Source organism: Brugia malayi (genome assembly GCF_000002995.4).
Source record: "Brugia malayi strain FR3 genome assembly, contig: Bm_v4_ChrX_scaffold_001, whole genome shotgun sequence".
NCBI lineage: Eukaryota > Metazoa > Nematoda > Chromadorea > Rhabditida > Onchocercidae > Brugia > Brugia malayi.
In genome coordinates this window covers 4521377-4536809 of record NW_025062479.1, presented here as the reverse complement: position 1 = coordinate 4536809, position 15433 = coordinate 4521377, and the positions used below count along the sequence as shown (strand labels likewise).

Sequence of the window (15433 nt, the reverse complement as noted above, 5' to 3'; positions counted from 1 at the left end):
AATTTCCTTCAGAATACAAATATCTAACACCATCACTACCGAAACACGGTGCACAATGTTCAAGAGATAATCTACTCACTTCCCGGGAAAATATTTTGCAACTGATAACAAAAAGCCATGATTAACATTATGCGTTATATCAATTTCCAAGGCACAGAGACACCACATAAATTCGTATGACATCATACGAAATCAGCATTAAATTTGAAAGCACATTCGAAAAAATATTGAATTAAAGTGAGCATGTCGACAAGACATGAGCCGTAGAAGAGATCCTGTTTTGGCTTGGCAGTAAACTGACCAGATCACTTAGTATTTATTCAGTAGTGAAGGCTGTAAATCAACAAGAGTCGTTAAAAAATAGTCCATCAACTACTGGATCAATGTCCATCGAAAGGTCACGACATAACTGCATCATACCGCACAACGCTGCACCCATTTTCTGAAAGCTCATCCCTTCAGAAACTTCGAAGGTTGACATATGTTCCAGAATGTTTTGCTCTAAGCAATGCTAAGACTTAAAATTCTTAAAATCCGAATCTACAATTATAATAAATCGGAATCTTATTCAAAATACTTACGGAAAGACCGGCAATCAAAAGCAAAAGGTTGCCAAAGCGAGATGTAGCCTCGGCTGGTGAAAGACGATTACTGAGATGAGCATAAAGTGCATTCTGAACAGATCCACGAGCTACAGCCAGTAAGGATGCAGAATGAGGCGTAAGATTTGCAGCACTCGGATCCAGTGCAATTATCGCCTTCAGTGCAACCATCTCGATTTCGGTAAATCCCAGACGTCGCATTGGGCTCAAAACAACATCCAGAATGTTTTTCTTTACAATCCTATAACATTTCACTACTTCAACTTTAAAAAATGGCAGAATTCCAAATCAAATATAAAATTTACTCATGAAATAGTGAGGCGTAAGATACACCTGGACATGACGCTCATTCCTGAAATTCATTTCCTTTCACCAAAAAAAATAAAAAAATAAATGAATTGATTAGATATTAAAAATGAATTTGAAAAAAAAATAAATAAATAAATAAACGCCTGCGGAATATAGTAGAAACGAACTCAATTCTGGACTCCAACAATATGATTTGTTTATCTTCACATTGCTCAATGATAATAACAGGTTTTTCACGATGGAAATAGTGCCCACTAGGTAGCAAAATTGTACTGCTGACCAACTCTGTATTACGCACAGTGTGGTATGCAACAACGAGAAGCGCAAATTGTGACACACAGTTATGAATTATCGATATCTGCAAAAGTCGGATTAGGGAAAAAATGTCCATCCAGATCCTAAAGTTGAGGTCTGAATTCAAAGGAAATGCGATTTCAGCTTTAATATAACTGAAATACTCTGAAAAATAAAACTCCGATTAAGTGTATATTGTAGAACACCAAACTAAACTTCTCGGAAACAAGATTTCATTCATATTCTTTAGTGGAGAGCGATCTGTCTCCTCTCCACTAATAATGCACCACACCACATTTCATTCTATGTGCTGCTTTTTGAAAGTTTATGAAGAGGAAAAACCTTTTCACTAGGTGTGAGATCGGCGATTGGCTTAAGTGTATTGGCATAATCAAAAAGCAATACAATGAGGCGCCTCAGATTTTCAAAATATTCTTTGCAGCCAGCAAGACCCAAAGACCCATCGAATATCAGCTAAAAGAAAACCTACAATTTTTTACGACGGTATAAATTTCTGACGATGAGGAAAAGCTGAATTCATAATACCCGAAGAATATGTTTTGACATAATGTATTTTAAAAAAAGAATTGAATCACGGCCAGTTACTAGTTCACTATACGAAAATATCCTGAAAAAGTCGAGCGAATGTACTACGCGGTGAGGAATAAGTGAATCATTCTATAAGAATAAAAATAATAAAACTTAGGGAAACATAATTTGAAATTCCACATTTATATTCAAAAGCAAATGAAAAAAAAAGACAAAAAACAAACAAACAAGCAAGAAAACATATCAAGAACACTTACAGGAGATCGTGAAACGATGAGTGAAGGGCGCAAAACAGCATCAAACAGAGTGATGGAAGCCTTTGTTATAACTGGATGAGCGTCTCGAAGCTGATTGCATATATGCTCAATTTCACAAAGTGTTGCCAAAACTGATTCGTCGCCGATAGGTACAGGACACTTTGGATGTCCTGAGGTGCTATTCATGCAAAAAGATCGGGTACAAGTTCGAACATCATCACTCACAGCGCTGTCTTCGGATGTAACACATGGTAATTCCCCGGATAGAGAATTTGATGACATCTTGGTGGTATTGTTTTCACTGCCACCTCTGCGCGGATTTTTTTGCCTGCCAGTTTTATCACGATCGGGACGAATTGCTGAAAATTCACTTATCTTTTGCAGATTGTTTTACAGTTACATGAAGAAAACGACTTCAATTACATTCAAATTGGGAGGGTTGTAGAGAGATAAATAGATAGATTGGTAGATAAACAGTATCTTTTTTTAAATAGTAGTATCAATTTTTTATTTTTAAGCATACTATTTTTAAGAATGTTTAGTCTCCATAAAATAGCACATTGAGATTTGACACGGCCACATAAGAATAAGAGGAAGTGAAAAAGGAATAGCAGAATAGATTGGTTAATAAAATTCTTAAAAAGATGTTAAATGACCACAGGAGCAAGTTTCCAAGTATTCAACGCAATGGACTTCGTGGTCAAAGGTTGGCACGATAAGCTGCTTCCTTCCTTCTGAATAGTGAAGTGCACTTTTATTCTTCGCGATCAAGAATTAAGATTAAGATCAATGTCATACGATGTCACTCACCGTCAGGTTCCATTCCTACTTGAAGGCACTTCTGGAAACGGCAAGATCGACAAACGTTACGACCAGCTGGAATTGTGTTCGTGTTATAACAGCAGAAACTAAGAATTTCGATTCATGAAATTAATAAACTTATTCTATTTTCATTCTTCAAGAAGTATAACAAAATATGAAAATATCGCTATCTTTAAACAAGTTATATTTTGATGCTGGATGTGCTACTCACCTTTATCAATTTTACACTTCTGCTCATAACGACACACGTAATTTTTCCCAGCACGAACCTGCAAAGCATTAAATAAGCAGGGAAAAGTATAACTTTGTTTCCATTCAATTTTCACGAACTGAATAAGCTCATATCATCACAAATATAGATTGTGCCACACTTTGTATGATGGTACATTCAATCGCATCAGCATATCACCAAAAAGAAGCCAGCTTTAAATCATAAATATTTGAACTTAAAACAATTCTATGCATTAACAAATGATGAACTAAAACAAACCAACTTACCGTTCTACGAAAGAAACCCTTGCAACCGAAACATGCAACAACACCATAGTGTCGACCACTTGCTTCATCATGGCAAACCGAACTGGAAAATTCTGTGCTCAGTGAGTCACTGAAGAATAACCGTACATGGTCAAAAGTCAAAAAACATGTTGTTCATGTCTTCCACATCAGTAAATACAGAGATATGGTTCTTCAAATCTAATAGTCTATATTATACTTTCCTATTTGCGCCAGAATCGCGAATATCAAGAATTTCATTGCATTTAAACTATTTACTATTACAACTGCTTGGAATAAAAGCGTCTTAAAGGAAAATTTGCCGCTATGTTTTTATTTATGTAATATTGCATTGGAAGATCAAGCACACCAAATACGTAAAGCCATAAATGTTACAATCTACTTAGCAACTTATAAAATTTAGGAAATCTTCTGATCTCTTCCAAAAGCAACTGTATAGTTATATATATATATTCAGTACCTAATACCTGGCTGTTTCATTCGGAAGAACTGTCGAATAATTTGATGGCAGTAAAAGTATGGAACAAATCATTGAAAGAACAAGCCTAAGTTAGTAATTACTTGAATTTGAAAAGCTGTAAGATCAATGGCATAGGACGGTTTAACAAAAAAGACAAAAGGTCATCCACTCATCAAGGACACTGAAGAGTGCAGTCCTGTTAGTGAGCAAAACTGCATGATCTGTTCCCTTTTTATTGTTTCAGCTGACGAAAATTTCATCACAATATCAAGACAGCACCATCATTTTCGTAAAAAAGGACAGCAAAAGTCGTGAATTGGTCACGAGGAGGAATCAAGAATAATGAAACTTCGTTATCACGGTTAATGCAATAATAAAAGTGAGAGATTCCATTACCCACCCGCATAAAATAGATCACAACTCCAACAAAGTTATCGCTCACAGAAATAAACATATGCAGGGAACACTCGAACTATTCATTTCATTGTGTAATTATTACGTTTCTAATAACGTTCTAACTCTTCAGTAAAGCAATTCAGTGCTCTCGCATCAACAAGGGTTTCGGAAAGAGAACTAGAGGTTTCAGTTCAGAAGCGCTACGATGAGAACTAAACCTATTTGTTATTCACTATTCTACACATTCAGCTTCTAACTTTATTTCTCTTCAGCGAAGAAGCACTGAAACAATATATCCGTCAACATAACTGCGAACGGTGCATACATTTTGATGAGCAGACCAAAAAGCGCTCGAAAACACAGAAAGGATTAGAAAAAAGTTAAACAGAATCTTTATTTACAGACAATGGCACTGTAACCAGAGAAAAATGAGTAATCTGAAGCAAGCAATGCATGAAGATCATGAACACTTAAATTCAAAAACTTGGGACGTTTATAACATTTTAAGTATATATTCGGATACAGCTGAAAAGAATGAGCAAAACGAATAAAATTAATAGATTACTTGTCACTGGGAGGGAGGAACTGGTTGTTCCGTTTGTTTGTTAACGTTAAAAAATGACCGACCAGATGGTTGGCTCGCCATCCACCAACGGGACTGAATGGTTTTCCATGGTATTTGTCGATTCATTTAATGCAGGTGACTCCGAATCACCGGGTTTCAGGATCGATTCGATGGAATAAGCCTGTTGTGACGAAAACGATGGCGACGTACTCCGATTACTACTACGCATGATTACTGCAACGTTGTTTGCAATGGCTGCGTAAGCGGCTGCTGCAGCTGCCGCCTCAGTCATTGCTGGCAGCCCACACTGATCAAAGACCGGACTCTCTTGCTCGGCTCCTCTGATCTGAAAAATGCTCCGCCCGCAAAATTTATGTGAAGAAAACGAAAAAGAAAACGTACTCTTATCCTGACACATACACACACGCATACGCACACACACACATTCTTTTACATACACACATACACATAGACGGCAACGATCAAAACAGCATCGGGGAAATCACTTGGAGTTTGGAGGAGTAGACTGGGGGGGGAAGCAGAGTAACAACGTTCTCCTAAAGTGAACTAAAAAATCGCTAATGAAAGTGTACCCTAATCTGTGTTCTCTTTCCCTGCCTATAAAGAACACCGGAATGCATACAGATGGTGGTTACTTAGGCTGATTCGAAGATCTGGGAAGAGGGTGGCTAACCGCCAACAAATAAGCTGTCAAATTGTAAAGTACGTAGCGAAAAGTAAAAACGAAGTCATCCAGCTGCCTGCACTTATTCCCTACTCTGGCTGCTTCATGCTAAAACTTATATATATGTATACCTGCTATATGTCTATGCTTAATTCTGTAAATGTATTCGAGATGAATGTACGCAAACTCCACAACTTTCTATATATAAATCTATAAATGATCTAAAATTGAGTTTAACAATACAACAAACCCAAACGCACAGAACAAACGGGTATTATTCGTACGCATGTTCGAAGATCACACTCCTCACCCCTCCCTTCCTATCCCATTAGGCGAGTGAAATTTGAAATAACAGCACTACTGCTAGTCCACTTCACGACAGCACAGCTTGTCCCTGTCCTCTTATCTTAAACCTGAACAGAGTTCTCAGAACAACACTTTCTCTCCCTCTCTCTCTCTCCTACCACCCTTGCCCATTGGCGGTCATAAACAGTTTGGGTCTGTTCCTTCCATGTTACTACCACTATCGTTGAAATATAAATACGAAGTATTGTTGCTTGCGCTGCTAATTAGTGCAATACTTCCAGTGCCCACATCTCCTTGCATTTGTACGATTTCAGTTGCTCTTTCATCCCTCCTCACCTATCTTTCTTTATTTCTGCTTTTGTTACTCTACCACTTTAGTTTGAGAACATCTGTCTACCCTCCACTGTGATTATGTAACTGATAGTGTTAACACATTAGGGGATACAGTCAACATGACGTGATATCCATTATATTCCGCACAAATATGCAGCAATTTTTTTTACTTCTAGCAAATTCAAAAATGTTGTGAGCTGACAAATTGTTTAGGATTCAGTATCATTTCATTCTCACCATCGCTCCATTTACGGAAAGAATGTATGACTTACATTATATAATGTCAGACCCGACAGTTATAATGAAGTATAAATGTCGAATTAAGCACTAATTTCTGATCCCAAAAATTTCAGAAATTTGCTCTTAAAGCGGTGCACAGTGTATCCATCAGAAAGCACTCACATAACTGAAGGAGGAAATATATCCGCAATGATTAAAAAAATGAACATACATTAAGCAGAACGTCATCATTTGGTATTCCAGGAATTTTGCATACCATTTAAAACACCCAATATGATATGGCGCTCAATATGAACGAATGATCTGGGAGCTCGGTGTACTTTTCAGTACAATGCAATTCTAGTGAGTAAAACCATACTCTACAAAGTTACTTCATTTTTTAAATTAATAACAATAGAAAGCGGAGAATTTATGAGGGTTAAGATCCAGCCAGATAAGAATCATAAAGTGGCTAACAAAACATAGTTTCAAAACATATGGAGAAACACTGCAGTACACAAAGCACGCAACACCTTTACTGCAGTACTCCCTGTTCCTATGGGATTTATTTTTCCGGAAACCGTCTTCTACTCTTATTCACCTATCTTCATCCTACTTATGCGCTTTCTAGACATACAACAAATGGAACAGTAACTGCATGGTAAGTTTTGACCGAATGCAAGTAAATCAACATTCCCAAAAGAATACATTTACTGTCAAATGCAATATTTCAATACTTATTTTTTTCTAACAAAAAATGCATCAATGTTTACACACATACACGAACATACAAACACACATGCATACAGACACACACACATATAGACACACATACATACGGACACACATACATACACACACACACAACCAAATGCAACAGGAGGAAACAGAACTATAATAAAATATAAACACATAATGTTTAATTCACGACTTTAATTGGCTACTTACGTTTAGCCACGTCATGTACGACACTGTAATACGTGCATAACATAGTACGGCGTTCCCCTTCAGAATTTTTATCACGCAAGGTTTCACCCTCAAGAAGTGAAAACGACTGCTATTGCACTATTTTATTACCTTATTAGAAGGAAAGGGTGCGTAAGATGCATTTAAGATAAGCCACTTCAATCCCTAAAGTAGAATTCATATTTGCCAAAGCTAGATTTCCTCCCATTGACCTGGAGGGAAATCTAGTTTGGTTGTCCATTATCTGACCTAACAGTTTCTAAATGCCCAGTTAAGCACTCGCCTCATGTGCATAGACCCGATATAGATTCCCTAATTTCTAGCAAAGCTAGTTCCACGGCATGTTATTCCAAATTTTCAGATTGTTTCTGTAATTTAAATCCTGTCGCAAAAATAATTCATGAGCTATTTGATGGGACTCATCTATTTTTCGGAATTGCAATTTTTTCCGCGGATTTCCAAATTTAATAAAAATCTGCTCTGTTTAAACTTATTCCAATACTTTTTTCCCGATCACTGCAAACCTTGCTTAAATAGATCGTGAAAGTCACCGAAGGGAACAGGAGAAGGGGTCGGGAGAACTGTCAAAATCCACAGCTATTTCTTCGTCTCATTGTCATTTGGGTCGACGACGAACAAACATAGACGTTTTGAAGCAGTGCTTCTTCAGTTAGGATGAAGTTCTCCACTCATTGCCAATATATTTACGAAAAATCTGATCAAAATTCAGCATACATACATACATTTACGTACAGTCAACTTATAATGTTTGCTGTCTTCTCGTCAGTCCGTCTGCCTATTTCTTTACATCGCCCGTTACGTATAGGAAATTAGTGAAAACAATGTCAGCTGCTTGTTTTCTGAAATTCTTGCAGAGTCAATTGACCCTTATGATTGAATTTAGTACATTCCAGCGTATCGTCATTGACAGTTTATCCTGTATATGTTTTACGATACAAAAATAAAACCAGTGAGTAAATGATCAAAGTGGTTAACTAAAGTCAGGTGGCAGCAATAATTTGAAAATATTATTTATGCAGAAACAAGTAATCAAAAAATCTCGGACAACTGTCTGATATCATATAGGCTTGTTGGAGACTAAAACTATTCGAATATGGTGGAAGTTATCTAATCCGGAACCATTTCCAATGATGGCTTCTCCAGGTTCAAAAAATTGGGCTAAATTTTCGAAAAACTTTATCCTATTTCGATATTGGCCGTGCAATGTTACATATTAGACTTTCTTATCATTTGAAATTCAACCTTATATGATGACACACTTATCTTGTAAAATAATTTCTAACACACTCATAACACTTCAGTATTCAGGTAAATGAATTTTTTATTCAATCCAAGCTATATTCAATCATCAGGGCAGAAAATGGCTAAAAGACCTTGGCTGTGTTCCGCAGTAAGCTCCCGTCGACGTATACCCACAGCTGCCGGTCGAAATCGTTCCTGGCCAGTACGGTCGCATGAGATGTGCAGACCGCTTATCTGAAATTGCCGGCTGAATGAAAGGCGCGTACGACACACCAGCAGAACGCATTTTGGGCATCGAGTGATGATAATGTTGAAGCAAGAATTGAGGGGGATGATAGCTTGTCAGTGAAGCTGAAAACTGGATCTAATCATTATTTAAAAAGTCAAAAATATTTGAAAATTAATTTGGATTGGGAAAAATTGAAATCAGAAATCAAATATTGCTTTAGAATTACAATTTATAACGAATTAACATCAAATGCTAAATATTACACATTGCACACTTCAAATTAAAAATACGGTATTTAGAAAGTTATTAGAAGTCTCGGACTGCCAATCTGTTGAAGAATTTGAAGATCATAACTTCTTAGAACTTGCTTGGTTTTGTAACTTTTATGGCTTCCAAACCGGCAAATTTGGTGATATGATACAAAAAATACCCTCAATATATAGTCCTTGAAGTCTCCAAAATATTGCGACACTAAGGTACTGAAAGTTTTGTAGCCATCTTACCAAGTGTTTTCAATATCGTAGTTTTTGATTTCTGAAATTCCCTAACAAAACAGCCACAGTTTTTGTGCTAGAAATATCTTATGTCTTCACACTTCAGAAGTTTGATACTGCTAAAGTTATGGGGAATATTCCAAGAACCGACTTGATTATTTAGGAATGAAAAAATACTATACGTCGATATTGCTGCGCCGATGTTGTGACTGCTGACACCAATTCACCACTGCAGTTACTTTGACAAGACTGTGCCAGTCTGTTGAAATCAAATCTGTAGGCGTAACGTTTTCCGTGGACCTAAAATAGTTATTTTGATCAGAAAAAACCGAAATATAAAACTTGTTATATTTTTTAATTTTTGCATTTCAACGAAGAGGAACTTGTTGGTTGCTCCTAATAGGCTTGCACATGTGTGTAGCATAAACTATTGGTTAATAATTTCTGAACTAAGAATGAAAAAATGCTATTGATAAAGAAGTGCTATAAGTGATACTTGGAATAGCTGTGCTTGGGTTACGTTAGCCTTTTAATAACAAAACAAAACAAAACGGTTTTTAATAAAAAAAGAAGTCGAGCTGATAGTTTTGAGTCTATTTTCTAAAAATTGATGGTCATTTATTTGTTCGGCCAGTAAAATCTTTCAAAAGGAAAGAAAACATTTCATATAGACTAGTAACTAAAGTATTCAGAAAAGCCTAATAAACAGATGTTTCAAAATTAATCGAGTACTTCATAAAATTGAAGAAATGTTTGAAATTATGAAAAAATTGGTGCTGTAACCTTTGTCATGATATTTTTATCGTAATAATATCGCAAAGCACGGCTAAGCTTATCATAGTTCATATTTGGTTTACTGAAAAAATAAAAAAATATTTCAGATCCAACGAAGTTATAGTATTTTTGAATTAATTTTTGAAATTTCAAAATATCAATTAAAGGAAAAAAGACAAAGAGCTATCTTCATTTCAAGATAACCATGGAGAAGTAAACTGGGATCTGTATTTTCTGTAACAAACCTTTTCCTTTCGCCCCATTTTCTAGCCACTTCGTCTGGGTCTAACAATTTGAATTCACCATTTTGCCCCTCCCAAGTGATACAGTGCGCATTACTATGTGTATCAGAAAGTAATTCAAGGAGGAATTGCCACAGCTGTATTTGACCACTTCCTGAATTTTAAGTTGGAAGTTTCACAGTACTGAATTGCTAGTATATTGTAAAATCGTTATTATGCCTCTTTTTTGAGACTCAAATACTTAAAACTTTTGTGACTCAAATACTTGAAAATAGATCTATACCTAAAATCATTTATGGTTCTGTAATTATTTAATCCTGCGAACTTTACGATACCATTAACATTATTTCCTGCAGTGGTATAACAGCTTATCATTGTAGATCTGGGGCTTTCATATGACCTATTGATTTAATGATACAGCTCAAAAATGCCAGACCCCACAGAGTGTCAGTGTGGTAATTACTAAACATGGCGAAATAAAACATTTTTCAAGTCTCCTGAAGTTTTATGAGGTGAAGCACTGAACAGTCTCAAAAACATGAAAAATTTGAGTTTTATAAAATAATTGAAGCAAGATTCCTGAAATCGCATTTATAAAAAATATGTGGCGGTACTGGTAGTAAGATTTGATTGATGCGTTAATAAGCAATGGAAGTGTGTGTTATATGCTTAATGGATGTATTATTACAGGAGCTGGAAATGAAAAGAGCACAACAGAAGCATTTGAGTAGATCGACTGATGTTCTCTCACCGGGTCCACTCACCTTCGATCCTTCATAATGAAGCTTACCTGGAGTAACCTTTATTGCAATAAGCTTCTTTGAAGTACAAGCTCAGCTGGAGATTGTTCTATATCCAGTCAGCGCAACTTTTGACACCCCAGAATTTATACACATTTCAACTCATAATGGAAACAAATGATATGAAAAATTTAATCAGCAACTGAAAATTCAGTTCATTCTATTTGGCATATCTTGGCAAATCTGTTATAAATTAAAGAAAAAGAAAAAATTACTTAAAATATTACATTTCATATTAATTACATTAATGATTAATAAATATTTTGTCAGCTATGGATCGCTTGTTCAGAAATTTAGAAAAACTATTCAATCAAATGTCTAAATTAGCTATAACTAATGCTGAAGATTCGTCCTGCACTACTTATTCATTATATCTGGAGAAATATAAGAAATATACTTAAGATGGTGTAGCAAAAATTTGTGTTAATATTCAGAAATTACCACAGATTGAAAATACCACAGAAGTATTAGTTATAGTTGGTAAAACAATGACAGCGGTGAAGAAATATCAATCAGCTAACAAGGAAAAGAAAGCATTTCTATTTGTTAGCAACTCCCTACGTTGTCATTAATTCGTTCGCATCGATGAACGTTGCTGTTACGTAGATGTTGTCTTATACGGTAACTATTGACTCAACTAGTAGTGCCATTGCCATAGCTTATCAGACACTTTTTTATATCAGAAAAAAAATTTTTAATAAATAAAATAAATATATTCATATTTATGAATACGAATAACTTCACGAATAGCACCACATTTTCGCTAAATCAACAATAACTGCTGTTGGGTGCTGCTCAAAAGTAATACAGTTTGAAATGTCTCTGAATGTGTTAGTTTTGTATTTTAAAATGCTTCAGTATAACACTTCAACTAGAGGAAGAACATATCGAAGTTAAAAGAAACTGTTGAGCTGCTAAGGTAATTGCCATCAAAAAAGAGAAAAAAGGCTTCTTATAATATATCAATTTTCTGAAAACTTCGGATACTAATTTTTTGCATCTTCACCTTATGAATATATCATACAAATACACGGAGAATCACAATCAAGTAAACTTAAAGCTAATTTAATGATTGAAATATTCAAGTTCTAAACATTGAAATACAATTGAATTCAAATTTTATGACTTTAAATTTCATAGAAACCAATAAGATAAGCCCGAAATTTTGGCATCCACATACAGATTCGTTATTTTTAGGAGTTACAAATATCTTAATTTCGAAAATTTCATGGACATATTCAGTAACAATAGAAGCATTTTGTTATTTTCTGATACATACTAGAATTGAGAAGAATTTTAACTCATCAAACCAAAACATTCAACAAAACATTGATTTTGCTCTCTACGTTTTCGTACTTACTCTTTGAAAACTTAGGATCTAAAATTATTCATTTTTTGAATTCCAATGAAGTTTTCAAGCATATCTGTCTATCTATGTGTCTATATATGAAGATGCACTGAGGTAACAAGAAATTACAAATCCTTCATTCAAAAATATTATTAACTGATTATTTATAATTTCAGATTTCCACAACAAGAAACAGCAAACCTGGATAAATAAAATTATGCTGCAAATCCGTTATGGTGGTTGCTTGTGCTTCCAATTGTATGCCAAATCTGTCTCCATCCTGATCTATAATTTTATGCCGAACAATACTTCTCACTAAAATGAAAGAAGGCGGAGACAGAAAAACTTGATTTCAAATCCTTGACTAATATAGAATCAAATGAGAAGACAGGAATGACCAATGATAAGCAAATGATGAAATGAACTATCTTTGTGAGTTATTTGGTTCATTTAACTGGTTACCATTTTGAATTTAGAATTTTTTTAAAATCTCTTTCTAGATGGCAAGATAAGTTGGCTGTTTTCATTTACGTTATCATCTAACAAAAACTTGCACTGAGATAATATGCATATTCCTAGATAGCTGCTCAAGCTAGATCAGGAGGATAGTTCTATGTCTTGCACGTTTCTAATAATCCAATTATTTCAACATCCCATTCCTTTTTATTTTACAAACACAAAAAATACATTTTTGATACAATCTTCAAAAAAATTTAGTTATGTCCAAAATATATCTACATTGTTGGATATATACTAATATGGAAAATGTATTTATATCGAAAATAGATTTATATTGAAGACATATTTATATCGTCAAATATATTTACATTAAAAAATCGATTAGCAAATTACCATTTAAGGGAAGCAAATCTTAAAATAAAAAAAGAATAAGGAAACTATCAAATGATGAAAGCCAAGGAAAAAGGACGAGGAATGGACTAAAATAATCTCTATTAGAACCTTTTGGTAAGTGAAAAGGGTGGAGGAAGGATGGGGTATAAAAGAAATAAAAAATACCAGAAAATGATATATTTTAGGATGTGATTGTGTTAATGATTGGTGGTGAGGTTTTCGAATATCCGGTCAGCAACCGAAAACAGGAAGCGGACTATTGGAGGAAAAGTAGAAAAGGAGAGTGAGCCCAACAATTAGGAGGAAAACCCGTCAAAGCTTTCCTTCGCTTCCTGAATCAAAGCTCTCTCATTTCCTGTAAATCAGTTTCATCCGCTACAGCACCAGCTGTATATATTTACTTATGTTGAAAGTTCGTATAATCTTCATATGATATCATTTTTTCCCGGTCAATGTATACATGAACCAAAATAAAATCGTTAGTTCATCCACCAACTAACCGAGAGTGGCTGCTGCTACTGTTCCAGTAGGCTTCATTTTCTGCTTCATTTTCTGTTCGTGCTGTTTCGTAGAAGAAGCCAATCGTGGATAATCCATCAGTGGTACTTAATTAATAGGTAGTGGGGGTGTCGTTAGGTAATTTTGGTAGTCTATCAGTAGCTGCTCACTACTTAACGGGTAATAACAAGAATAGTGGTAATAGGTGGAACTCTCTTTTTTCCACTTTAAATTGAATGGTTCAAGGGGAAGCTAAATTCTAGATTACTTCAAGCAATCCAGAGCACTTAAAATGTTACTGCCAAAGCAAAGCAAATGCCCACCTACCGTACTTCCTCCTTAGGCGCTTCCATAGCAACACTTCATTGCTTGATTTAATACACATACATACATACACACATACATACCTACATACAACATACATACATACATACACACACACACACACACACACGTCACAGTTGGAGAAAGACTTCTTCACTCAGTCGCATTCGATCACCCCACAGATGTTTTTTGCCGTTCCTTCAACAGTCGTATGTATTTTTGATTCAAATCGGTTTCTGAAAATGCTATGCTTCAGCTAAATATCAAGAATATTAAATTCAGTTGAATATACAAAACATTCCCTTCATACCTTCCCAGTCAAACTTTTCAAAAAATTTATTTGGAATACATTTAGTTCGGCGACAAATGATTCCTATTATAGGTCAACCGATGAGCAGTCTTGTTTTTTCCCAGAACACAAAGGTAACTCCATACTCCAAATTTTGCCATTAATTTACTGACCACACAAGTAACTGACATTAAATTTAATGATGCTATGCTTACTAGAACTAATCTTTATTATCAACAGGACTTTGTTATATTTAACAACAGCGTAAATTTAAATATCAGTCTATTCACTGATAAGAAGGAATTGCCGTGTCCTTTCTAGAGGGAGCTAAAAACATGGTCCGGTAAACGCCAACATCGTTAAACAAGGATATTCAATTATTCAGTGATGGCGTAAAAACCTTTCCGCCTGTTAATCATTTGAAGCATTTTGGTGCGCAATTTACCCCAACTGGTTATATAAATCATAAAGAACCAATTACTTCAATTCACTCCCATTACACTCTGCACAGTTGTAGAACATAAAATTTCTGATATTTGGAAGACTATTTAGTACGAAATTCCACTGAAAAACCTGAATGAAGAAACAAACGCTAAGTCAATACGGACTTTCGTAAAAAGTGCCAGAAAGAATACTCCTAAGCCATAAATTTCAATACGGTTAATTTGCAGTTAGTGCCAAAAAAGTCCTAAATTGAAAAAGTATAGTATTCCAAAAAAGAAACTACATCCTTTAGCTTCAAAAATGCACTTTTGTTTTATACGGATTTTGCATAAAATGCTGACTTTTGTAGCTTTCGAGTAAAGAAACAATTCTTAACAAATTGTATAAAAAGAATTGAAAACCGGAATGCGGCAAAACTTATCCTTGATTAAAAAGCGTAAAGATGTTATAGCGACGAAATCCGATTAAATCAACGCGTTTCAATTACACCGAATCATAACAGAAAATAAATGAACTACGTGAAAGCTTATTTTCCTAGCTGGAGTACAAACACACGTGCACTTCATTGCAATAATGACTTAAGGAAAAGTCATATGT

General features: G+C 35.0%; 2 protein-coding genes across 2 annotated transcripts; both read right to left on the bottom strand.

Annotated features, from left to right (window-relative positions):
* Positions 1–340: 340 nt before the first annotated feature.
* On the bottom strand, positions 341–5062 carry Bma-nhr-3 (Uncharacterized protein; the record flags this gene model as incomplete). The annotated part of the gene is made up of 9 exons (XM_043073626.1): positions 341–442; positions 582–843; positions 1079–1269; positions 1548–1679; positions 2012–2370; positions 2822–2887; positions 3045–3102; positions 3332–3413; positions 4833–5062. The coding sequence occupies 9 exons, from the start codon at positions 5060–5062 to the stop codon at positions 341–343; spliced, it is 1482 nt and encodes a 493-aa protein (XP_042929560.1).
* A 3586-nt stretch (positions 5063–8648) lies between these two features.
* Bma-ets-5 (Uncharacterized protein) lies at positions 8649–13878 on the bottom strand (the record flags this gene model as incomplete). The annotated part of the gene is made up of 6 exons (XM_043073625.1): positions 8649–8893; positions 9448–9565; positions 10049–10121; positions 10285–10435; positions 12631–12714; positions 13782–13878. 6 exons carry the CDS (start codon positions 13876–13878, stop codon positions 8649–8651), a joined length of 768 nt encoding a protein of 255 aa, XP_042929559.1.
* Positions 13879–15433: the final 1555 nt, after the last annotated feature.